Genomic DNA, 27,277 nt, shown 5'->3' with positions numbered 1-27,277 from the left:
CGGAATTGGGTCAAATTGAGGGCCAAAATTGAAAGGTGAAAGGGCTGTAATTGAAATAGAAATGGGCTAAGTGTTAAATAGCCTATTTTTCTTTTTTATTTTATAAAAATAGTAATAGTAATTTTAAAAGTAAATTAAAAACATTGAGCTAACAAATACTATATAAATATTAATTTAAAAATACTGAAAATAATTTTATAATTATAAAATGCTACTAATCGTGAAATAGGCTATAATTGCAATTACATGCAATTTAGCTTAAAAATACCAAATAGGTTTGTAAAAAATATAAAAAAATCACATTAATTATATTTTAGTGTAAATATGAGAATAAAATAAGTTATTCACCAAAATGATAATCATGGGAATAATTATTGGATTTTGTACAGCTAAAAATAGACAATAAATTAATTTTAAAATCTTAAAAGTTAGGAAAAAATACCAAAACTCTTGGGAATGCTTATATATGTATGTACATGCTATTTTGAAAGTATTTTTTATATAAAAAATTGGGTATCAACACTTTGCATGAGATTTGGGAGCGCTATAGAATAATGGTAAAGAAATGCCCCAACAATGATATGACTGAGGCGATGATCCAACAGACTTTCTACCGGGGTATTAACACAACAAATTAGTGCATAGTTAATTACCTTGCTGGGGGCAACTTTATAAAGTTGTCTTATGATGGGGCTTGTGACATTCTTGACGAGATGGCTTACACTTCTTCTGCTTGGCAAAGTAGAGCCAATGTGCCCCAGGGTGACCCCACGGTTACTCATTTGCACAAAGAGTTACATGATCATGGGTAGGCTATAGCTGAGTTGACAACTACTATGAACCAACTAGTAAAGGCACAGTTGCAACAAGTTCAAAATCCTCTCCAAGTAAATGCCATGGAGGATGTTAACATGCTTGTCAACAAAAAAAGACAATGAGATCAACAGAACCAAGGGAATTCAGAGCAATTTGACAATGATTGTGGTGGATTTCAAGATGATGGTTATGATGGACAGAATGAAGAGGTGCAATACGTGAATAATTATTAAGGCCAAATGGGCAATTCGTCCAACCAACAATAGACCCCAAAGCAATTGGGGCAATCAACAATAAGGCAATGGTAATATGGGGAACAACAACTGGGGTAATCAGAACAACAATCAAAACAATCAAGGAAATGGAATGGTAACAACAACAATTGGGGTAGTAACAACAATCAAGGTGGATGGAATAATGCAAACCAAGGAAACTGGGGGCAAGGGTTTCAAAGGCCCCCAATGTACCAACAACCGAACAATCCGCCCCCATTTTCATCCCAAGGTCTTAGTTCTTCTAACAATGATATGAGGAAAATTGAAATGATGTTCGAACAAATGGTGAAAAAGAGTGCGGATTCTGATGCTCAGTTGTCTTCCCATAACACTTCCATTAGAAATTTGGAGGTTCAGTTAGGCTAAATCTCACAGTCCTTGAATACTCGCCCTAAGAGTGCTTTACCAAATGATACGGTAGTGAACCCGAAGGGTGGGAACAATCATGTTATGGCAGTAACTACAAGGAGTGGACGAGGTGGTGTTGTGAATGCCTCCAAACAAAAGCAAATTTTGAGTGATGATGTTGAGTTGCAAGAAGATGAAGTTCCTTTGGTGGTGGAAAATGTGATTGATGAGAACGTTAATGAAGAAGTGAGGATTGATATTCAAGATGCTGAGTTAGAAACTCAAAATGACGTGAACCCATCTGAGGAACACGTAATAGACATGCCGGAACCGGTTGTGCCTAAATCCAAGGCTCCTTTGCCAAGGCCACCTCCACGTTATCCTCAAAGGCTCGTGAAGCATAAAAATAACAATCAGTTTAAAAATTTCATTGACATGATGAAGAGCTTGTCCATTAATGTGCCTTTGGTGGAGGCTCTTGAAAAAATGTCGGGCTATGCTAAATTCATGAAGGACTTGGTGACAAAGAAGTGGTCCATGGATTGTGAAACTATAAAGATAACTCACCAAGTTAGTGCAATAGTGCATTCAATGTCCCCAAAGCTTGAAGATCCCGGTGCTTTCACCATTCCTTGCAGCATTAGGAGTGCGGACTTTGCTAAGGCTTTATGTGATTTGGGGGCTAGTATCAACTTGATGTCCTACTTAGTTTTCAAGACTTTGGGTATTCGGAAACCAACGCCGACTTCCATGAGATTGCAAATGGCGGATAGAACGATGAAGAGACCATTAGGTATTATTGATGATGTTCTTGTTCGGGTGGACAAATTTATATTGCCAGCTGACTTTGTGATTGGCAAAGGAGCCTTGGCTTTAGGCGTTACCGTTTCTGGTATGTCTATCACGTGTTCCTTAGACGGGTTCACGTCATTTTGAGTCTCTTTCTCATTGTCATGAATATCAATTCTCACCTCCCCATTCAAATTCTATTCATTCACTTGCTCATCAACTATTGGATCATCCTCATTTTGTACTTCAACATGATCACTCACAACTTCCTTTTGCTTGGAGGTACTTGCTTCACTACCTCTACCGCTCCTTGTGGTCACCGCCATTGCATGGCCGGCACTGTTCCCACCCTTTGGGTTTACCACCGTGTCACTAGGTAGTGCCCTCTTAGGGCAACTATTCAAAGCTTGCGAAATATGGCCAAGTTGGTGTAGACATGTGATTTTTGACCCTCCCCAAGATTTTCCATATTTTATCACGTAAATATTTAATTTAGGCTCAATATAGCTATTTCAACTCATTCTTACTCTTTTACTTTATTTTATTACAAGAAAATAAAAACTACAAAAAATATTTTTATTTTATGTACCTTTCATAAAGTAAAAAAAATACAAAAAATAGTACCTTAATTTTATCTTTATATAATCTTGAAAAATACAAAAAAATATGTAATAGTTTCATGTTTTAATATAGTTTAGTGTAATTAATTAAAATTTATTTTGCATCATGTAGTATAGTTATCTTATATTAAGGGAATTTAGCTATGGTTTTAAATAATAATTTTTGGAGTCTTCTTAGCCCAAAATTGAAATAAAAGATATGGTCCAACCCAATTACCCTTAGCTCATTCTTCCCAACCCATTAGCCTATTTAAGTGCAAGATTTAATCCTAGCCATCTATTTTCCTTCTAATCTAATGGCCATCATCCCTTTCCACCTCCCTATAAAATACCCAATTATAGAAACTCTACCCCAAGTTTTTCAATTCCTAGACCTAGACCAAAAAACCTAGAAGAACACCTAATCTTCAGCCGCAATTCTCTGATTCTACACATAAAAGCACAAGTCATAAAGTTAAAATTATAAGAAGATGATGATTTCGAAGGGAAGTGACTGGAACAACAAGAAAGCCTTGTCGTTATCTTAAAACATAGCTAATTCCCACCATCTTCATATAAATTTATATACCTTTCAACCACTTCTTTAATTGACATTCCTTTTTCGGTTTTATATTTGGTTGGGTTTATCTTTATAGTTATTTGGATTTGGATTTAAGCCATGGCTATAGAGGAGGGTGGTGTAAATTGAAAACCCCTCGGCGCCGTCTCCTCCAACGTCGGTGGAGTTTAAAGGGACGAATTTTGGTTCTCTGCTTCACATCGTGGTAGCGCTGGTCCTATTGCTTGGCTCAATCCATTTCAACTTCATAATTATTCTTGCTTCCGTTGTCTTTCTTCTTTTCTCTAAAGCTTCCGCAGTGATAGGAATATTGCTTGTACTTATACTGATTCCAATTGATGAGAAAAATAAATGGGGCCGAAGATTATCAAGTTTGATTGAGGTTGATTTGGGTTTCGAGTTTTTCGGTGCCGATTCCAGTTTTCATCCGCGGCCCGTTACATTTTCGAGTTCTCCGTGAAACAATCAAACTTCAGATATTTAGAGGTTCATTTCTCTTTCTCTTAAGCTCCAGATCTTTATTTTTATATATGGGTTGTGTTATATCATGATTGAGTTTGAATTAGATGTGGGTTTTGATTATTACATGTGTGGTTGATGATTTTGTTTTCCTGGTGATGATTTTGAATTATATGATTTTGATTATTACATATGCGGTTGTTAAGATAATGAGAATGACGAGCAGAGGGGTTGCGGGATTTTTCTTCTTTTTTTTTTTTTTTTTTTTTATTTTAAAGAAAAAGGGGACTTGGATTTCTTAGGACAAATTGACCATGGCAAATACCGAATATTAATATGATTTGAATTTTGGGTAGTTTTGTTGTTATTCCTTTATTTCGCTTTATTTAATTAAACTGATAGTAGCATACTTTTGTTTTAGGTGTGATTAATAATAAATTAGTGTGGCTATGGGTATGGTTCTCGTGACATAGTTATGATACCTAATTCCCAAATCCGAGTGTGCATTTCATGTGACCCAAATCCAAACCTCAACAGCGTTAGATAAAATGTGTCGTGGACCGCGGGTGCATTTATGTGGCGTGGTTCAAGACGCGTTTTAGATGATGTTGCAATTTTTTCTTAAAATTAAATAAAAGCGGTTATAAAGTTAAAATTTGCACATAGATTCATAATTGTTTAAAATCAGATGATTAAGCTGAACATAACAGTTGAGCGACCGTGCTAGAACCACGGAACTCGGGAATGTCTAACAACTTCTCCCGGGTTAACAGAATTCCTTACCCGTACTTCTGTGTTCGCGGACTGTAATACAGAGTCAATCTTTTCCTCGATTCGGGATTTGAACCAGTGGCTTGGGATACCATAAAATTATCCCAAGTGGCGACTCTGAATTTTTAATAAAATAATCCTGTTTCGATTGTCACTTAAAATTGGAAAAAACTCCCTTATATCCCCCTTTCCGGGGATGTAGGTAAAAAAGAGGTGTGACAGCTCTGGCGACTCTGCTGGGGATCGAACCCAGAATCTCTGGTTCATGGTTCAAGAATTCGAGCTTAGATGAATTTTTATATTTGGTTTTATTTGTTATCTGATTTTATTACATTTTTGGGTCTAATGTGCTAAATGTTGCTTTTACTGCTTTGATATTATCTGAACTGTATATAAACTGCTACGAAACCCCTCTTTTCTCATCTTCGGGGATGTGCACGCTGGCCATGACTCCCTATTCTGTTAGTGTCATACCTTGAAATAAGAAAGAAGCTCGGACAAGTTACTAAGCCGGATGGCTTTTTGGTTCCCGGTACGTAGCCCCCTCCTCGGCTCGAGTTGTCTGCTCGGGTAAGCCAGGTCTAGAACAATAAACCCAGGTTTTAAACCTAGTATAACAAAGCCTCATGTCGGATCCCTAGTAAGAACGCTTATTTGCATCATGTGCATTTTGACTTTGGGGACTCAACACAGGGGTTGAGTCCGTCTAGGATAGGTGTACCTAAAATAATAGACCATCTTGATGCATCCTATGTGCTACATGTTGCATTTCTTCGAGGGTAAAAGGATCATTTGGCGGACTAATGATAGTTGAGGGCAAATGAAAAAAAAATAAAAAAGAGAGGGTGAAGTGTGAAGAGAGTGGGGCCTAATTATGTTTTCGGTCACATTTTTTGTTAAAAAAAAGAGCTTGAAAATTCAAAAAAAAAAGATTTTACACTTTTTCATCATTTTTCGAAAATCAAAAAAAGAGGGAAAAAGAAAATCCAAAATGAGTTTACATGTTTCATCACTTTTCAAAAAAAAAAGAGAAAAAAAAATATTTTCTCTAAATTAGTTGTTTTTTATTTCTTGCCCGTAACCAATCTGCCCGAACTACGCATACCTGATTCTCGTCTTTCGGGGCGTGATACGTAAGCAACCCACGTAGGGTCCGGTCTTCCTAGTAAGTCTTAGGTTTTTGGCTTTGCGGGGTCTTAGCCAAATCTTGCATTTTATCCACTTTTAGCTGCATAGGTTAATTTTGCAGAAATAGCTCTAATCATGTCTGGCATGTGTCTAGTAAGGAATGTTATTGTCTCACATAGTGTTGGTTTCAGTTTTCCCATACATGTGTGGATCTACTTACCGGAGTTTGGGCATGACAAACGTCTTAGGACCATCCAGTCAGGAGTTTGCTTAAGGAGATTTTTTAGTTATTATGTTTTGAGTCTGTGGTTTTTTATGTCGTCTTTTACCTTCTAGTTTTGTACAGTAATGTTGGGTCTTTTATTTTTGGTATTTCCTATTTTGTATTGGAAAAAGATGTGTTATAAATCAAAAATCCAAAAAAAGGAATATTTTGCATTTTTATATTTCCGTTAGAATTTTCTTTAGGAATACTACTCCTAGAAATTGAAAAAATTGTTTGATGTGGTTTTTCCTTTAGGCAATTAATATCTAGAATTTAAAATAAATATTTGTTTTTATATTCCCATTAGTATATTAGGACTAAAAAAAAGAGAATTTTTGTTTTTAGTACCTCTTTAAAGGTTTTCTCTAAGATATTAATTCCAAAAATCCAAAAAAAAAAGGTTTTCTTTTGAGGTCATAAAAAAATAAATCTTTTATTCTTACTAGATTTAGGACATTGCACATAGAAGAAATAAGATACCTTATCTTCTGTTTATTTTTAAAATTTCTCATTTAGGTAATTAAAAATTGAAATCCAAAAAACAATTTTTGTCTTTTTCATTTCTCATTACGAAGTTTTTCTTCAGGGATATCAAATGAAAAATCAAAAAAAAAAGTCAAAAAATATCTTTCTCTCTTCTAGGATTTTTCTTTAATAGAGTATTTGTTTCAAAAAAAAATCCGTTAAGCTTGAGTTTAAAATAGGTTATAGAACATTAAGTCTAGAAAATTCAAAAAAAAAGGGGATTTGTTTCTTTTATTTCTCTTTTCTCATCAGATTAGTCACTAAGGTAAAAAGAAAATGAAAAAGAGAACGTTACTTTGTTTGCTTTATTCTCGATCTGCCAGAACTACGCAAAGATCTGATTCATGTGGGGTCATGATACGTAGGCAACCTACATAGGGTTCGATCGAATCTTTTTTTTTTTTTGTTATTAAAAGAATATGAAAAAAAAGGGAAAAAGAGAAAAAAAATAAAAAGAGATGAAATTATGGGATGTGAGAAATGAGAGAAAGAAAAGAGTGATGATTAAAAAAAAAGAAGAGGAAATAAAATGAGCAAGCCAAGAAGTGTTAGAAAAGAAAATAGAAGATTCAAATGGACGAATTGGGATGATGCCAAATGACCTTGTGACCCTCGAAGTCATTCTTGAACCGTTAATTTTTGCTAGGTGCATTGCACACAATGTGATATTTGCAGCTGTTAAATGCCCTAACGCTAACATGATGACTTCATTTTGTTCCTCCTTGTTATCTTCATTAAGCAGAAGGGTGGTTGGTTTGTGGTTCTTAAGTAACTCATACATGCAACACAAGGTCAAAGAGCAAGGTAGCCATGGATAGCAAAGACTGGGGCACAAGAGTTGTTGACCCGTCGAGGGAGTTTGTGGAGTCGGAGTCTGAATTGAAAGAGGAGGTCCAAAGGGTGAAACAACAGATGGCAGAAATGTATCAGTCTTGGATCAGGGGGCATCCTCCATCTTCATTCCCCACTAACTACATTGAAAACCCTGCAACTATCCCATCACTATCACAAGTCATGGTTCCCACTACTATTGATATCTCCCCACTACCTTTTCACACTCCACTCCTCAAAAGCACATTATATCCCGCTCCTTTGGCCATTCATGCTCTTGTAGCTCCTCCTCCAGCTATTTTTCCTCGATCCTCTAATGAGACTGTGTTCAAAGTCCCCGATGCCCAACACTGTGCTCCAGAACTAACTTTCAAAGTCTCGGATCCATATTCTCACATTCCTCATTTTGAGCCTCCTGGTGAAACTGAAAAGCCTGCTAAGATAGTGGAACAAGATGAGATATCCAGGAAGGTAAAAATCTTAGAGTAGTCTTTAAGAAACATGCAAGGGATAGGGAGCCAGATGAGCATGGCTTACAAAGACTTGTGCTTGTTTCCTGACATCCAACTGCCCGATGGGTTTAAGATGCCAAAGTTCGATTTATATGATGGATATGGAGATCCCGTGGCCCATTTGAGAGGCTACTGCAGTAAGATGAGAGGCATCTGTGGGAAAGACAAATTATTGATGGCGTATTTCAGTCAAAGTCTGAGTGGGGCAACTTTGGAGCGGCACACCCGCCAAGATGCTAGCAGGTGGTACATATGGGATGATATGGCTCAGGCCTTTGCCAGGCACTTTTAGTACAATATAGAAATTGTCCCAAATCGCATGTCCCTCGCCAAGATGGAAAAGAATCCTAATGAAAGCTTTAGGGAATACGGGCTCAGATGGAGAGAGCAAGCTGCCAGAATCAATCCTCCCATGGAAGAAAAAGAGATGGTCGAGTACTTTCTTCAATCTCAAGAACCAACTTATTTTGGGCATTTGATCACGGCTGTGGGTAGGTCTTTTAATGATGTGGTAAAAATGGGAGAAATGGTAGAAGATGGGTTGAAGTCCAGCAAGATCATGAGTTATTCTGCTTTAAAAGCCACAACACAAGCAATTCAGAACGACACATGAAGCTTGCTGGGTCAGAAAGAACATGATGATTTTGCCATGGTTGTTTCAGAGTCACGACGTGGACTAAAAGGTCCGCCTCACCAATATACACAGCCTCAACTCCAACCCCAAACCTGTCCCCGAGCTCCACATAATCCACCTCAGTATTATCCTCCGAACAATGTCCAGTCATATGTCCAACCACCAGGTCACTCCCTACGGCGAGCGCCAGCGCCGCATAAAGCATTCTTGCCTTCACAACATTTTCGAGCACCCAACAACCCTAGAAAACAGGGGCAGGGAAGGGGACAAAGGAAAAGAAATAGTTTCACGCCAATTGGGGAGTCCTACACAAGCTTGTTTGAAAAGTTAAAGCATTCTGGCCTAATTGAGCCGCTCCTCGGCTATACTCCAGACCCATATGCAAAAGGCTTTGATCCTACTGTACGATGCATGTACCACTCTAATGTCCAAGGGCATAGCATTGAAGATTGTCCTTCTTTGAAAAGAGAAATAGAAAGAATGATTCAAGAAGGGGTAATTGTGATCAATGACAGTGACAGGGAGCATGTGAATCCTCTTAGGAACTTGCGGACTGAAGTTAATGATATTGAAGTTGTTAATGGTTTTGGCAATATTAATGTGGAACCCAGTGTCTAAGATGCCGTTCTTGGTAATTGGAAAGACGCTTCATCTCTTGGCAAGCTGGAGAGGAGTCTTGGTGGTTTATTTTGTTGTCATTTCTGTTGTCCGAGTTATTTTCAAGGTTGTAATCCGGATATTGTCTTGTGATTAAAACCCTTCTATCCTTTTATTTTGCCTAATTTATTTTTCGTAGTAACTCGTTTAGTGTTGTCTAGGTTTGTTCCAGGGTTGTAACCCAGTTTAGTTTGCCTGTTTTATTGTTCAAACCCTTTCACCATCTGTCTAATGCAATTTTCTGTTTTTTGTTACTTTTAGTCATTTTTGTTTAGTTCTCGTTTCCTTTTATAGTCCTTTTCCTGTTGACTCTAGTGACATGACATGCACACGTAATTCTCAGCCTGGTCTTAAAATGTTAGTTTAGTCATGAAGCAATGAAACAATTTTGAAGATGATAGGGACATTTGAGGGAAATAAGTAAAGGCACTTTGAGATCACTTCAAGCTCGAACTGTGAAACTGGGGCAGATAGAATAAAAAGAAATACTATTGAAACGCATCCTGCCACATCAGGTTAAAGCTAAAGGCAAGTTTGCCCCAAATTGGCAGGGGTCGTTTATCGTAATGAGAGTGTTGTCCAATGGTGCTTCGTATTTAACAGATATAGAAGGCAAATGTGTAGATATGGCTATCAATTCTGATGAAGTCAAAAGATATTATGTATGATTTCTTTGGTTTGTTTAATTGTGTTGTTTGTGTTTAGCATGCTTTGAAGATTGGAATGACGAAGGCATTTTATTCTGCTATCTAAACACTTTATCCTTTGTCACCCCTTTGAGCCTTATTTATTTTCTTTCATATCCCTCTTTTGGAATCAGAACCAGAGTTTAGAAATGTGATACAGAAAAAGGGAGAGAAAAAAGAAAAAAAAAGAGAAAAAGAGAAGGAAAAATGGAAAAAGAGTAAAGAAAAGAAAAGAAAAGAAAGAAAAGAGAGGAAAAAGAAAAGGAAAAAGGAAGAGAAAACAAAGCAAATAGGAAAAACAAAAACAAATGTTTTCACGAACTACGTTCGACCTGATTCCTTTTAAGGATACGTAGGCAGCCTCACGGTTCGGTCCCATCAAAATAAAAATTCAAAAGTCCCCAAGAAAAGAAACTGGGGTAGAAGTTGTGGTTGTTGTAAGAGATCTGATTCCAAAAGTTGTAAATTTGAGCCCTTTTAAGCTGTTTTTGAGCCTTTATGATACCCTTTCTTTCTAACCCCATCCAAAAGCCCACATTACGGTCCAAAGAAAGACCTTCCGATCAATCTTTGTGTAGTTCCAAGGCAAGCGAGTTAGAGGTATGATTCACATCAGGGGCAACACTCCGTTCTACACAAGGAAAACAAAAATGAGAGAGTCTTATCGGTGAAAACCTCCACAGGCACCATAAGGCGACAGTAAGTTGAGAGAAAGAACAAAATGAGAGAGGCTTGATGGTGAAAACCCTTCGGGCACTACAAGTCGAGTAAGGATCATGAATCAGATTGGAAAATCGGAGCATTGAAACCCAGTTTCACGGCAAAGAGGTACAATAAGAGTTGAACATCGGACTTGCTTGGCAGATTAGGCCATTTAATCCAAAGGTGCATGTCATGGTCATTAGAGTTGGTATCCACATCTGATAGGTTTCTACTTTGTAGTTTTCTTGTTGGGAATCATCTCTTTCCTTTGTCCTTTATTCTGTTCCTTTTGTCTTGTTTACTTCCTTTTCCTGAGTCTGTTTGGTCAAAATAAGTGAGAAATGACTTCAAAATTTGCCACCAACTTTCTAATTGCACAAAACGGGATCTGGCCAGCACATCAAAGTGGTATAAGTTAGGAAAGAACAATGTGCGCACTGAGTTGGTAAAAATCAACATGTTTTGAGATTCATGTAAAATACAAAGGTTTGGTATATATCAATTCATGAACAATGCAACAGATGGAGGGTGTAGGGTGAACGGATCAAAGGTATTTTCTGTGATAAGATTAACAAAGAAAGTGTTTAACCAGTGACAAGCAAGGTCTTCCAGGCAGAAATCAAAGTTATCAGGGCAAGTGAAGAAGCAATAGACCTCAAGGCCAATGCCGGTGGGTTAAGTCAGGAAAGAACATCATGCACATTGAGTGTATGGTAATTGACGTGCTTTGGGATTCATGTGAGACATAAAGGTTGGTAAATGTCAGTTCATGAGTAATGCAACAGATAGAGGGTATTGGGTCTGAACGGAGAAGAGGTATTTTCTGTGATAAGGATGGCAGAGAAAGTGATTAGTCAAGGAACAAGCAAGGTCTTCGGGTGGAAATCAGTTATCATGAGAGGTAAAAGAGCAACTGCCCTCAAAGTCAAGGCCACGAACTAACCACCATATTTTAAACTGATAAAATTTTTCTTTGATTTGAAACAGGGGCAGAAAATTTTGTTTGTTCCGGAGAAATCCTCCGTCGGGGAAAGGCAAGCACCAGACAGGTTGACTTGTGATTTTCAGGACCCACCTGGATAATGGGATTTAATTTGAAATTCACAGGACCCTCCTGGAAAATGGGACTTAGTTTAAAATTCAAAACAACGTGGGTAGCATAATCTGGCATAAATGTACCCCAAAGGAATATAAGTTGACTTAAAAGTTTGCATGTTTGAGATAGAATCCAATTAGGAGTTTTCAGGACCCGCCTGGATAATGGGATTTAGTTTTAAGTGTTCAGGACCCGCCTGGATAATGGGATTTAGTGCTTAAGTTTTCAGGACTCTCCTGGATAATGGGATTTAGTTTTTAAGTTTTCAGGACCCTCCTGGATAATGGGATTTAGTTTTTAAATTCTCAGGACCCTCCTAGATAATGGGATTTAATTTAAAATTCTCAGGACCCTCCTGGATAATGGGATTTAGTTTTTAAGTTTTCAGGACCCTCTTGGATAATGGGATTTAGTTTTCAGGACCCTCCTGGATAATGGGATTTAGTTTTAAATTTTCAGGACCCTCCTGGATAATGGGATTTAATTTTAAAATTTCATGGCCCTCCTGGATAATGGGATTTAATATTAAAAATTCTCAGGACCCTCCTGGACAATGGGACTTAGTTAAAATTCAAAACATTCATGAGTAACAAGATCTAGCTAGGCTCTATCTTGAGGAAATATAAGTTTGGCTTTGAAGTTTTCATTCTTAGGATAAGATTCAATTTGAAATTTTAAGGACCCTCCTAAATAATGGGACTTAGTTTAATACCTCCCTTAGATGCTAAGATTTAGCATAAGTTTTACCGTTAGGAAGTTGAATTTAGCTCTGAAATTTTCACCCTTAAGATGAGATTTGATTTTAAATTTCAAGACCCTCCTGGATAATGGGATTTAGTTTTAAGGTCTTCATGGATAACAAGATTTAGTGGAAGTCGTACCTTTAGGAAATATAACTTAGATTTAAAACTGTCATATAACTAAGAGTTTTCATAACCCTCCTGGATAATGGGATATAGCTTTTAAAATTCTTTGAGATTTTCTGGTAACATGATTCAATTAACACTCACAGATGCGCCCAACACCAAACTGGGGCAGAAGTTTTCTTTGTTTTTGTCTATTTTGTGGAAATCAGGCGCCCACCTGGAGAACAAGGGAATAATTTTCAAGTTCAACAATCAGGCACCCACCGGGAGAACAAGGGAATACATTTCAAGTTTCAGCAATCAGGATCCCACCTGAAGAACAAGGGAATACATTTACAATTCAGCAATCAGGCGCCCACCTGGAGAACAAGGGAATACATTTCAAGTTTTGGTAATCAGGCGCCCACCTGAAGAACAAGGGAATACATTTCAAGTTTTGGTAATCAGGCGCTCACCTGAAGAACAAGGGAATACATTCAAGTTTCAGCAATCAGGCGCCCACCTGGAGAACGAGGGAATACATTTCAAGTTTAGCAATCAGGCGCCCACCTGGAGAACAAAGGAGTACAATTCAAGTTTTAGCTTTCAAGTTCTTACTGATACTTGGTAACATGATTTAGTTTACAATCATATGTGCCCAGCCACCAAACTGGGGCAAAAAATTTTCTTTTTTTTGTCTATTTTTGTTGAAATCAGGCGCCCACCTGGAGAACAAGGGAATACATTCAAGTTTCAGCAGTCGAGCACCCACCTGGAGAACAAAGGAAGACCGTTCAAGTTTCAAGGGAAAGCAGTTTCAGGGAAAAGCGGTGCAAGTGTTCAGCAATCAGGAGCCTACCTGGAGAATAAGAGAATTCACTTCAGGATGCAATTCAAGTCAGCAACAAAAGAAGCTCACAGCGAGAATGTGAGTCAACAGTCCGAGATGATCAACGGAAGTTAGTCACAATCCAGAATAAAAAATTTAAAAAAAAAAGGCAAGAAGTGAATCCAAATGCAAAAGTTGATGAAAGAGGTGAGCTGCTCAAGATATGACTGAAGTCACAAGCATGGTATGTCCGGTTTTGATCCGAAAAGCTGAAGAAGAATGAACTGGCACCTGCAACTAGCAAGCGTCAAGGTTCAAATCCAAAGTCTGCATGAAGAACCATTCAAGGCTCAAGATCAAGCTTCAGAAGACTTATAGATAGGAATCTTGTAACTCGTAATTGACAGGCTTAGTTAGTCTTTTTCATTTCTTTTGATTTTGATGTAATAACAGGGCTGCGGACCGGAACCTCGGCGGAACGGCACCTCGACCGGCTCTCCACCTCGGCATACTCCATCATCTCACTCACCTCTGAACTACATGTGGCTTGATTCCTTTATAGCCAAGGATATGTAGGCAGCTCAGATACCAGAGCTCGGTCACATTCCCCTCTCTCTTAGTTTTAGTCTCTCCAAATAAGGGTCAGGTCAAAAAACTTGTCTAGTCGTTCTTTGTCTGAAAATACTTCATCTTTCCAGTCAAAGAGAGGCAGCTGTAGACATGTGATTTTTGACCCTCCCCAAGATTTTCCATATTTTATCACGTAAATATTTAATTTAGGCTCAATATAGCTATTTCAACTCATTCTTACTCTTTTACTTTATTTTATTACAAGAAAATAAAAATTAGTTGTAATCTTGAAAAATACAAAAAATATGTAATAGTTTCATGTTTTAATATAGTTTAGTGTAATTAATTGGAATTTATTTTGCATCATGTAGTATAGTTATCTTATATTAAGGGAATTTAGCTATGGTTTTAAATAATAATTTTTGGAGTCTTCTTAGCCCAAAATTGAAATAAAAGACATGGTCCAACCCAATTACCCTTAGCCCATTCTTCTCAACACATTAGCACATTTAAGTGCAAAATTTAATCCTAGCCATCTATTTTCCTTCTAATCCAATGGTCATCATCCCTTTCCACCTCCCTATAAAATACCCAATTATAGAAACCCTACCCCAAGTTTTTCAATTCCTAGAGGTAGACCAAAAAACCTAGAAGAACACCTAATCTTCAGCCGCAATTCTCTGATTCTACACACAAAATCACAAGTCATAAAGTTAAAATTATAAGAAGATGATGATTTCGAAGGGAAGTGACTGGAACAACAAAAAAGCCTTGTCCTTATCTTAAAACTTAGCCAATTCCCACCAACTTCATATAAATTTATATACCTTTCAACCACTTCTTTAAATGACATTCCTTTTTTGGTTTTATATTTGGTTGGGTTTATCTTTATAGTTATTTGGATTTGGATTTAAGCCATGGCTATAGAGGAGGGTGGTGTAAATTGAAAACCCCTCGGCGCCGTCTCCTCCAACGCCGGTGGAGTTTAAAGGGACGAATTCTGGTTCATCGCTTCACATAGTGGTAGCGCTAGTCCTATTGCTTGGCTCAATCCATTTCAACTTCATAATTATTCTTGCTTCCTTTGTCTTTCTTCTTTTCTCTAAAGCTCCTGCAGTGATAGGAATATTGCTTGTACTTATGCTGATTCTAATTGATGAGAAAAATAAACGGGGCCGAAGATTATCAAGTTTTATTGAGGTCGATTTGGGTTTCGAGTTTTCCGGTGCCGATTCCAGTTTTCATCCGCGGCCCATTACATTTTCGAGTTCTCCGTGAAACAATCAAACTTCATATATTTAGAGGTTCATTTCTCTTTCTCTTAAGCTCCAGATCTTTATTTTTATATATGGGTTGTGTTAGATCATGATTGAGTTTGAATTAGATGTGGGTTTTGATTATTACATGTGTGGTTGATGATTTTGTTTTCCTGGTGATGATTTTGAATTATATGATTTTGATTATTACATGTGCGGTTGTTAAGATAATGAGAATGACAAGCAGAGAGGTTGCGGGATTTTTCTTCTTTTTTTTTTAAATTTTAAAGAAAAAGGGACTTGGATTTCTTAGGACAAATTGACCATGGAAAATACCGAATATTAATATGATTTGAATTTTGGGTAGTTTTGTTGTTATTCCTTTATTTTGCTTTATTTAATTAAATCGATAGTAGCATACTTTTGCTTTATTTCATAATTGTTTAAAATCAAATGATTAAGCTGAACATAACAGTTGAGCGACCGTGCTAGAACCACGAAACTCGGGAATGCCTAACACCTTCTCCCGGGTTAACAGAATTCCTTACCTAGATTTTTGTGTTCGCGGACTGTAATACAGAATCAATCTTTTCCTCAATTCGGGATTTGAACCGGTGGCTTGGGACACCATAAAATTATCTCAAGTGGCGACTCTGAATTTTTAATAAAATAATCCCATTTCGATTGTCACTTAAAATTAGAAAAAACTCTCTTATATGCCCCTTTCCGGGGATGTAGGTAAAAAGAAGGTGTGACAGTTGGAGCTCCAAATTGTGGATAGAAGTATTACGGGACGCCAAATGGGAATTAGAGTCGGCATTTTTTCTTCATCATTTGCTCAAACATTGACTCAATCCATCCCATCTCATTGTTTGACGAGCTAAGACCTTGAGACGGAAATGGAGGCGGATTATTTGGTTGTTGATACATCGGGGGCCTTTGAAAGCCCAACCCCCAATTTCCATTTCTACCCTAATTGTTATTGTTGTTGTTGCCATTCCAATTGTTATTGCCACCCCAATTCTGGTTGTTGTTCCCTTAATTGTTCGGGTTTTTGTTGTTATTGTTCCAATTTCCTTGGTCTTGGTTGCCCAATTCTGATTATTCCCTTGCGATCTACATTGTTGATTTGGAGCATTGCCCCATTGTCCTTGATAGTTGTTGTCATACAAAACTTCCTCACTTTGACCACCATACAAGTCATCTTGGTTGTAGCCACTTCCACTGTGCTCGTATTAATCTTGATTGCTTTGCATTTGTTGACTACACTGTCTCCTCTTATTTACTAATAGATTAACCTCTTCTATTGTGTTTACTTGCTTTGGTCCCTAAATTTGCTGAAGTTGTGCTTTGGCTAACTGGTTCATGGTTGTTGTCAACTCAGCTATGACTTGTCCGTGGTCGTGAAGTTCCTTGTGAAGATTTATGACATGAGGGTCCCCCTGAGGAACATTTGCCCGACTTGCCAGGCTGAGGAAGTGCCAGCCATCTCATCAAGAATGTCACAGGCCTTGGCATAAGGTATCTTCATAAAATTACCCCCTGCTACCTGGTTTACCACAAATTGAATGGTCATGTTTATACCCCGATAAAATATCTGTTGGATCACTGCTTCAGTCATATCATTGTTAGGGCATTCTTTGACCATAGTTCTATATCTCTCCCAGATTTCATGAAGGGGTTCATTTGGTTCCTGTTTAAAAGCTAAGATCTCATCTCTTAATGCAGTCATATGTCCCGGTGAGAAAAACTTGGCTATAAACTTGTCGGTCAACCCATCCCACGTGGTGATGGAATGGTTGGGGAGTCTTTCAAGCCAGTCCAAAGCTTTCCCTCTAAGTGAAAAAAGGGAACAATCGCAGTCTTAATGCATCCTCTGACATATTTGTCTGTTTGCTTCCCCAACATGTATCCACAAAGCCCTTTAGATGTTTATATGCATTCTGATGGGGAGTGCCTGTGAAGTACCCTCTTTGCTCCAATAAGGTCAACATAACATTTGTAATCTGGAAATTACCCGCCTGAATCCAAGGTGGGACAATTGCACTTGCGTAACCTTCATTTGGAAGCACCCGAGGAGCTGCTCGCGGAGGAGCTAGGGGAGGGTCTGGAATGTTTTCATTGGCTTGGCGGCCTTTTCTTTGAGCTTGAGGTACTAGATGCACCTCATCTTCAGCATTATCATCTACCTCCTCCCCTGGGAGAACATTTCCGAGTGGATCATTATTTGCCATTTTGTACCTGAATCAATTTACTCACACAAGTTAGTAAAACAGAAGGAAACAAAAACAAGAAACACAACTAGTCAGATAGATAGCCAAAACCAAACTCCCTGAAAACGGCGCCAAAAAGTGATTGGCTCCAACCCTACACTACTATATAATGGGGAGGAGTGGTCGATGCATTTTTTACCCGAAAGGTCGGGATCAATATCCACATGGAGTTAATATTGATTGGGAGTTGGATTTCTATCAAATCTAGCTATGCGTGTTGCTTTTAATTGCACTTCTAACCATGCTTGGATGTGTTTCTATTCTACGTTTAATGCTATTGATTGCTAAAAATAATCTAAGTACAATAATTTTGTAAGAGTTTTCTCAATTGATAAAAAGCATTAGGGTAGTGACTTACATCTAGGTGGATATCTAACAAGTATCGAGAATTCAGGGCAAGCTTGTTGTGATTGGGGTCGTGATATAACCATCATACATAATTACTCACTCTATACCTCTCGGTAGCTTGAGTGATTTTGCCCAATTTGGCTTTCTCAAGTCCAAATGGGTGTTTATGCAATACAAATGACATTGGCTCAAGTCAGGTATTACTATCTCTAGGTTTACCCCTTTAATTGGGGCTATCAATCTCTTGAATGCACCCCAATTCCTTGTTAGCCTAATTTTCCTAGACTTAGTCTCTCTTTCTCAAGAAGAGTCTAAGTTATAAAGGCACGAATCAGTGTTTGCAACCACCAATTCTACAATTAAAGCATGAATCAAGTTAAATATCACTAACCCATAAATAATTAAGCCCTAAAATTCAAGACCCATTAATACCCACACTAGGGTTGGGTCACAACCCTAGATAATGGGTTTAGCTACTCATAATCAAGGTAGAAATCAAATATGGAGATGAAATATAAGCCATAAAAGTTGGTTACAAGAACAAAATCTAAGAATAGAAGCTAAAGCTACTCTAAAATTACTCTAAATGGTAAAGTACGGTTGTTCACGAGCTCACTGATACAAAAGATAACCTAAGAATATGAAAAAGATCTATTTATACACAGCTAAAATTACTGGACAAAAATACCCCTACGGGGGTTCCGTTGTCACCGAAATACTGGGTGCCTCAGCACATGGAACTTTTGCGGCCGCGCAAAAAAAAGCGCTGACCACGTTTCTTCAATTTTGGACTGGGATGGGACTAGTAAAATGTTTGCGAACCGCGTAAAATGTTTGCGGCCACGTAAAATGTTTGCGGACCGCGTTCCTCATTTGAGCTCATATTTCAAGTCTCTTATTCTCTATCTTGCCCTTAGCAAAATTTGCACCGCACCCGCTCCTGTTTAACTTTGCGCCCGCGTAATTTAGACGCGGTCAGTGGAAGTGTTAGCACTTGGCTGTAGCTTCTCTGAACATCACTTTCGCTGCAGCATATTTTTAATCACCTCAGTGGAGGGTCATATGCATCCGCGTAATAATAATGCTGACAGCGCTCCAGTTCCATTCTTTGGGCTTGTGCAAGTTCGACTCCTTTATTAGTTCATTTTGGCTTCTTTGCCTTATTTTGACCAAAACCTGCAAGTAAGCACCTTAAGTTAGTTTTTGGGAATACTTTTACACATATTTGATCCAAAACCTAAGCAAAAGAGAGCATAAGATAGGCTAAAATCCATAGTTATCAGCTAGTGAGAGCTCTGACCTCGATCGTTTCTCCTTTCACCTCGAATAGGGTTGTGCCCAGGCCTATTGCCTCTCTAATCTCCATTGTATGGCTAGTAGCGATCCCTGCTCAATCGTGACTCTCAATCGATGTCCCTTTTGACTAAGTCGACGGGCCTGATAGGATAAACGGACTCGGAAGGAGTCCCCAGCTGATTGTCTTCAACCTTAATCTTTGATTGCTACCGATTATGCACATCGGCCCAAGTAACAGCTGGGTATTCGATCAAGTTCTGTTTTTGTTGTTGTGAAGCCACCGAGCTTCGTACGTTTAATCCTTGGGTGAAGGCCTGAACGGCCTAATCATCGGCGACCGGTAATAGATCCATACGTTCCATTTAGAACCGAGATACAAACTCTCTGAGCATCTCGTTATCTTTCTGACTTACCTTGAAGAGGTCCGACTTACTAGTCTCGACCTTTATAGCTCCGGAGTGTGCTTTAACGAAGGAATTTGCAAGCATAGCAAAAGAATCAATGGAGTTGGGTGGCAAGTTATGGTACCATATCATCGCTCCCTTCGACGGGGTCTCCTTGAATTTCTTCAACAATACGGACTCGATCTCATCGTCCTCCAGATCATTCCCTTTAATCGCACATGTGTAAGAAGTGACATGCTCGTTGGGGTTGGTCGTTCCATTATACTTGGGAATTTTTGGCATGTGGAGCTTCTTAGGAATTGGTTTAGGAGCCGCACTTGGGGGAAAGGTTTTTGCACGAACTTCTTTGAATCCAAACCCTTCAAAATCGGTGGTGCCCTCGGAATTTAATCAACCCTGCAATTATGGGTTTCCACCTTTTTGTTATTTGCTTCAATTTTCTTCTCCCCCGATTCAACTTGCTTTGTTAGTTCCGCGAGCATCTTCATGATTGCGGGATCGTTCTCTAATTCATCTCCGTTCGATCTCTTTGGCACTGATTTGGCCCTACAAACAACTTCCTGTGATGGCTCAGGCTCGAACCTGCCCGGTGCATGATTCTGGTTTTGGAGCTGTGCTATTGCAGCTTGTTGAGCCTGCAACATTTCAAATATCACTCGAAGGTTGATCCTGCCTTCTTCACCGCCCTGTGCATTCTGACCGGCTGATCGGACGTCTCTGCGGACACAACTCTCAGGATCGACGGCCAAATTTGCATTAATGAAAACATGGGAACTAACGTCAATTAGGTCTACGGCCAGGACTCCATCGAGGACAACTAGAGGAACTTCATTCCCTGGGGCGGCTATGTTGTCGTTTTCGTCATAGAGACCAAGGCCATTGTCTCTGTGTGTGGGTGTTTCTTGAGAGTTTGACATTTTGATCCTGGAATTAAAGATACTCACAAGAACAAGTATAAAATAGTGTGTGTCACAAAAGTTAGTACCAGGCAATCACTATTATCCTTAGCCCCACGGTGGGCGCCAAACTGTTTACCTTACAAACGGATAACAATTGAATTTATAGGTGATTTTAAGGACACGTGATTTTACTTGTCACAAACTGAGAAAATACATAAATTGATATTGAAATTGACTGTAAATAGAAATAAAAGCAAACCGAAGTGAATGTATAGCTTTGACTCTCGAGCTAGGTCACCCCCGAAACAAACGAATATTTCACTGGAAAATATGAACACAATAAAAGAGTATTGAAAGCTTAAGAGAAAGGTAGTGTATTGCTTTGTATTGCGTGAATATGATGCCTTTTACAAATGATCAGATCCCCTTTATATAGTAGGGGAGTTCTACCCTTCATACAATTCTAAATACAGTAAGAAATCTCATGATTAGCCAATTAATCGGCCTCTCCTTGATACGTGCCAAAATTTCCACCGTGATCCTCCTCCGATTGCGGATATTTTGGTTTTCCGTTATTTGGCTCGGTAAGCTTCCCTCGATCTTGCTTGATCTCTATCCTTCTTGGTCTCGATCTTGGTTGATCCCGATCTCGATTGGTCTCTGGTCCGCAAGCTCAGCAATCTATCATGGTTCGATATAAAATGAGGTCGAGTCTCGACCTGCTGTGTTCCAGTCTCGATTAGTCATAAAAAAGCAAGTCTGATTTTGACCGTATACAGAGAAAAATATAAATAACAAGCTACAATAGTTAAGTTACACAAATAATACAAAAATTCATTGTTTGTTAGTGTATGTAATTAAAAGTCAAAATGAAAATATCAAAAGATGTTGTTGTTTTTTCCCCAATTAAGTATGCGAAAGCCGTGAAAAATAAAGCCTTGTCTAGGCTAAAAGTGTCGTGGGGACGTTTCAATAATTTCTTTTTGTTATAAATATATTATATTATGGATGTTCATTTAGTACTCCGTTGTATATAATCTTCCTGAAGAAGCTTATCCATATCGGACTCCACCGTAAATATGTTTATCTATTTAGTACTCTATTGGAAATAAGCTTCCTGAAGAAGCTTATCACTTCGGTACCCGGTTATGGATAAACATTACCCTAGGTAGAAGATTATCCATATCTGATATAGTAGCAGCTTACACAGCAGCTTGCAGTAGCAGCTTACACAGCAGTACTCCGTTATGGATAAACATTGCTCTCAGTAGAAGATTATCCATATCTGGTATAGTAGCAGCTTACACAGCAGCTTCCTTTCTTCTATAAATAGAAGAGATTTTAGTTCATTATGTACATCAGTTTGAATTCGAATAATATATCAGTTTCTCTCTATACTTGTCTTTACTTTATAGTCTTTATTTCATAACACGTTATCAGCACGAGACTCTGCCATCTCGAGCAAATATTTTGAAAGTATCTGAGGTAAGAACTTTCTTTTCCTAAATAATGTCAAATCTTTCTAAACTTGAATTTGTAGCCCTGGATATATCGGGCAAAAGCTACATGTCTTGGGTACTTGATGCTGAAATTCATCTTGATGCGATAGGTCTGACAGACACCATCAAAGACAAAAATCAGGCATCAAACCAAGACCGTGCCAAAGCAATGATATTCCTACGCCATCACCTTGATGAGGGCCTGAAAATGGAATATCTTACTGTTAAAGATCCAGTCATACTGTGGAATAATTTGAAAGATAGATATGACCACCTGAAGATGGTTGTTCTTCCACAGGCACGATATGATTGGACTCATCTAAGGCTACAAGATTTTAAATATATCAGTGAGTATAATTCTGCTATGTTCAGAATTATTTCCCAATTGAAGTTATGTGGTGATAATATTACTGATCATGATAAGTTGGAGAAAACTTTCACCACTTTTCATGCCTCGAATATGCTCCTGCAGCAGCAATATCAAGAGATGGGATTTAAAAAGTATTCTGAACTTATCTCACATCTTCTTATAGCCGAGCAACATAATGGGCTATTAATGAAAAATCATGAAAGCCGACCTACTGGTTCTAGTCCATTCCCTGAAGTGAATGAGACGAACTTCCACCAGGCTAAACGTAGAAAAGGTCGTGGCCCCAGTCGTGGTCGTGGTCGTGGTCGGGAAAGAAACTCTAATCATAGTAATAATAATGCACCAAAGAACACTCCTTACCACCAGCAGTGGAAAAGGAAAGAACAAAAGCATGAAGCGGTGCAAGCACCAAATGCAGAAAATGCATGCTATAGATGTGGAGAAAAAGGGCATTGGTCACGTACCTGTCGTACGCCAAAGCACCTGGTTGAGCTTTATCAAGCCTCCCTAAATAAGACAGAGAAAAATGCTGAAGCAAATTTTATTTCTGAAGATAATTTAGACTTCATGCATTTGGATGTAACTGATTACCTTGCACTCCCAGAAGGAGAAACAAGTCATGTAATCGGTGGTGAATCTATAGAAATGTAAATATTTTAATTTTTGTTGTTTGTAATAGATAGTATGGTTATGTAATTGTTGTACATAAAGGAAAATTATGATTTGATAATGATGTTTACTATAATATATCTTGTTTATGTCATTTTGAAGAATATGGATAACATTATTAGATCAACTTAAACTCTAGCAGAGTTTGCAAGAAATATACAACCACAAGAAGTGGTTATATTTCGTATATCTCATTGTAATTATATTTTGTTAACTACCAGAAGTGGTATATGCCTATGATCACCAGAAGTGATAATTTAGGCTTTCTATGGTTACAATTGAAGATAAGCTACATAAATATTCTCTTTATTAAATGCACGCCTCGATTTGCTCCTGAAGTAGTAAATATTTTAAAAGAGGTTGAGGCATCACAATTTGATGTGATTAATGCGCATTCAGATAATTATGTTCGATTTCCTGAAGGATGAGAACTTTTGATAATATTAATCCATTCCCTGAAGTGAATGTGACAATACTAATAAGTCGGGTAAATATGAACGCGCTCTTGATGTGAATACATTACAATTCACCTCCAGAAGAGTTAATATAATTGAGAGAATATATACTCAATATTTCGTATTTTAAATTTTCTCCTGAAGAAGTAACACAATTGAAATTGCCTCCTGAAGTGGAAAAATATTATGAAGAGGAGTTTTCGTGTGCTTAAACAATTGTTTTACATTGTTTATTTGATTGTGATTTTCTCTCATGACACCAGCAGTGTCTGAGCAATATTTGATAGTACAAAATATATCAACAACTCCTGAAGAGCTAAATGTTTGCCTAAAGAATACATGACACCAGTAGTGCCAAATAAATATTAGATTGCAGATAATAAATGAAGGCTCTTGAAGAGCTTATATACAAATATGTCATTCATATTATATGATTATGGTCAAAACATATGTTGTAGTAAACCTGAAGTTTACTAATACAAATGGCTATCATATTGAGACTACAAATGATTGGAAGATTGATAATCTTCATATTTCCACAATCATAGGGGGTAAAATAATATGTATGTGAGAAGTTACGTGCCTTATTCTTTAATTTGTACTATATCATGTATCACAGTAAACCAGAAGTTTACTAAAGAAAAAGTTTATGTCATAGTAAACCAGAAGTTTACTAAGAGATAGCACATGACGTGATAAACTTAAAGTTTTCATTTGCCATTTTAAATGAGCTATTTGTCATTTGCCATTACTAAAGAACTAGAAGATTCTTCAGGAATTCTCATGTGTTGCTTGTTCTCATAATGAATTGATTATACCAGCTAAAGTTGGGACTAAGACCCCTGATTCTGAAATATATAAAAGGTGAATATGGCCTTGTTCACCTATCATGTGAACCGCTTATAGGTGCATATATGAGATGGTTACATGTGTAATTATTGTCAACCTGCAGTTTGGCATTTGGAATTGCTTTTCTCGATTAAGAGCATAATTTTCAGATTATGAAATCAAGACAGTTCATCTTGATAATGTTGGTTTATATCCAAGCTGGTTTAGCATTGAATACCTCCTATTAATGGCTAAACCATTGCTTATTCGAACAAAGCTTCATGTGTTGGTCTAAGATTTTCTAAATTGCGTATAGCAGCACTTGTATGCATCAGATCAACAATATATGATAAGTCCTCCCTTCACAATTGGTTTAGGATCAGAAACCAAATATTTTTACTATCTTTTGTTGCGTGGTATATGATTAATTTCTCTACCATAATACACAAAGATATGTTTCCCAAATATGATTGGGGATATATGTTAGTTTTTCTAACATTTGGGGGATGGAATAAACAGTTGAAAAATATGCTATATGAATTGAATTATCATGATCCTCACTTAGAAGATAATTCAAGTCGAATGCCAGAAGCATTTGCTGATCCAAAATTAAATATCATATTTCAGCTGCAAATGCTCCTATTAAAATTAAAGTCCCTGAAGGATAGAGTTTACTGTACGCATGAAGCATGGTAGACCAATCGGTTCCAAAGGTAACAATCCTTGAAAAATAGTAGGAGTTAATGATCAAAATGAGGAGGAAATAAGCTCTAGAAGAGCCCATGACATAAGATTTCATGAAACTCCCGAAAAAGTTCAGGTACCTGAAAATAAAGAAAGTGATGAGATCTCCACAAGTTATGTCGCTTCGGAACTGACACAAAATGATCGTCGACGATATATTTAATACAATATAGTGCACAATATTGTAAACGATTGTGAGGATCGGACTAGCAGTCCAGACACTTGAAGATGTCATACCATTTAGATACAAGTCTTAACCTATATGACTTATTTGGCTAAATCTATATGAAGATCCTTGAAGGATTGAAAATGCCCGAAGCATATAATTCAAAGTCTTAAGAAATGTACTCGATCAAATTATAAAGATCTTTGTACGGTTTAAAGCAATCTGTGCGCGTGTGGTATAATCGTCTCAGTAAATATTTGCTGAAAGAAAGTTACATAAATTATGTTATTTGTCCATGTATTTTTATAAAGAAAATGGCATCAGAATTTGTTATACTTGCTGTTTATGTTGATGACATAAATCTTGTTGGAACTCCAGAAGAGCTCCAAAAGGCAATTAAATATCTTAAGAAAGAATTTGAATTTTGTTGATCTTGGAAAGACAAAACTTTGTCTTGGTCTGCAAATTGAATATTTAGCAGACGGGATCTTTATCCATCAATCTGCCTATACAGAAAGGGTCTTAAAATGCTTTTACATGGACAAAGCGCACCCATTGAGTACACCAATGGTTGTTCGATCACTTGAAGTGAATAAGGATTTGTTCCGACCTCTAGAAGAGGACGAGGAACTCCTTGGTCCCGAAGTACCCTATCTCAGTGCAATTGGTGCACTAATGTATCTTGCTAATGCTACAAGGCCTGACATAGCATTTTCTGTTAATTTACTAGCAAGATATAGTTCTTCTCCTACACGGAGACATTGGAACGGGATTAAGCATATATTGCGATATTTAAAGGGAACTCTTGATATGGGTTTGTTTTATGCTAACAAAGATAGTGTAGACCTTGTTGGTTATGCAGATGCAGGTTATTTATCTGATCCCCATAAAGCTCGATCTCAAACCGGCTACGTATTTACATATGGAGGTACTATCATATCATGGCGCTCCACAAAGCAATCTATTGTTGCTACTTCTTCAAATCACGCTGAGATAATAGCTATTCATGAAGCAAGTAGGGAATGCGTATGGTTGAGATCAATAATTCATTTTATTCGAGAAAAATATGGTTTGGAATGTGAAAAAAACCCCACAATTTTATACGAAGACAATGCTGCATGCATAGCCCAATTGAAGGGAGGATTTATAAAAGGAGATAGAACGAAGCACATTTCACCAAAATTATTCTACACACACGATCTTCAGAAAAGTGGTGACATTGATGTGCAACAAATCCGTTCAAGTGATAATCCAGCAGATTTATTCACTAAATCTTTGCCAACTTCAACTTTTGAGAAGATGGTATACAAGATTGGAATGCGGAGACTCAAATATTTGAAACAAGGTTTTCATCAGGGGGAGTAAAATACGTGATGCACTCTTTTTCTCTTACTAAGGTTTTTTCCCATGGGGTTTTCCTTATAAGGTTTTTAATGAGGCACCTAGCAATGCGTATTACTAAATATATGTACTCTTTTTCCTTCACTAGGATTTTTTCCCACGTGGTTTTTCCTAGTAAGGTTTTAATGAGACATATTATCTTTTAATGGACATCCAAGGGGGAGTGTTATAAATATATTATATTATGGATGTTCATTTAGTACTCCGTTGTAAATAATCTTCCTGAAGAAGCTTATTCATATCGGACTCCACCGTAAATATGTTTATCTATTTAGTACTCTATTGGAAATAAGCTTCCTGAAGAAGCTTATCACTTTGGTACCCGGTTATGGATAAACATTATCGTAGGTAGAAGATTATTCATATCTGGTATAGTAGCAGCTTACACAGCAGCTTGCAGTAGCAGCTTACACAGCAGTTTGCGTAGCAGCTTACACAGCAGCTTGTAATAGCAGCTTACACAGCAGTTTGAAGTAGCAGCTTACACAGCAGCTTGCGTAGCAGCTTACACAGCAGCTTCTTTTCTTCTATAAATAGAAGATATTTCAGTTCATTATGTACATCAATTTGAATTCGAATAATATATCAGTTTCTCTCTATACTTGTCTTTACTTTATGGTCTATATTTCATAACACTTTTAAACGAGTTTTTCTTTTTACCTTTTTATTTTTCTTTCCTTCATGGTAAAGTTTCCCTTGTACACTTTGAGAAACAGGTGCCCTTCCTATAAAATTAGTACTGGATGTTTGTA

General features: G+C 37.6%; 1 protein-coding gene across 7 annotated transcripts; it reads left to right on the top strand.

Moving 5' to 3' along the window:
• The first annotated feature begins 3,076 nt into the window (after positions 1–3,076).
• On the top strand, positions 3,077–27,277 carry LOC107830339 (uncharacterized). Of its 7 annotated transcripts, none has more exons than XM_075225047.1 (3): positions 3,077–3,893; positions 12,796–15,221; positions 16,558–27,277. In XM_075225047.1, the coding sequence occupies exon 3, from the start codon at positions 21,903–21,905 to the stop codon at positions 22,911–22,913; it is 1,011 nt and encodes a 336-aa protein (XP_075081148.1). In that variant the 5' UTR covers positions 3,077–3,893; positions 12,796–15,221; positions 16,558–21,902; the 3' UTR covers positions 22,914–27,277. The 7 variants fall into 7 exon arrangements, 6 of the variants coding, with proteins under 6 accessions (XP_075081148.1, XP_075081147.1, XP_075081144.1 ...); XM_075225046.1 differs by having other exon boundaries at positions 7,298–15,221; XM_075225043.1 differs by having other exon boundaries at positions 3,077–11,478; positions 11,565–15,221.

This window comes from Nicotiana tabacum, chromosome 11 (assembly GCF_000715075.1).
Source record: "Nicotiana tabacum cultivar K326 chromosome 11, ASM71507v2, whole genome shotgun sequence".
In the NCBI taxonomy this organism is placed as follows: Eukaryota; Viridiplantae; Streptophyta; class Magnoliopsida; order Solanales; family Solanaceae; genus Nicotiana; species Nicotiana tabacum.
This window is presented reverse-complemented; position numbering and strand designations above follow the sequence as displayed.

Excerpts from the sequence above, each read along its gene's own strand:
- LOC107830339 (XM_075225047.1), top strand. The coding sequence starts at position 21,903 with ATGTCAAATCTTTCTAAACTTGAATTTGTAGCCCTGGATATATCGGGC.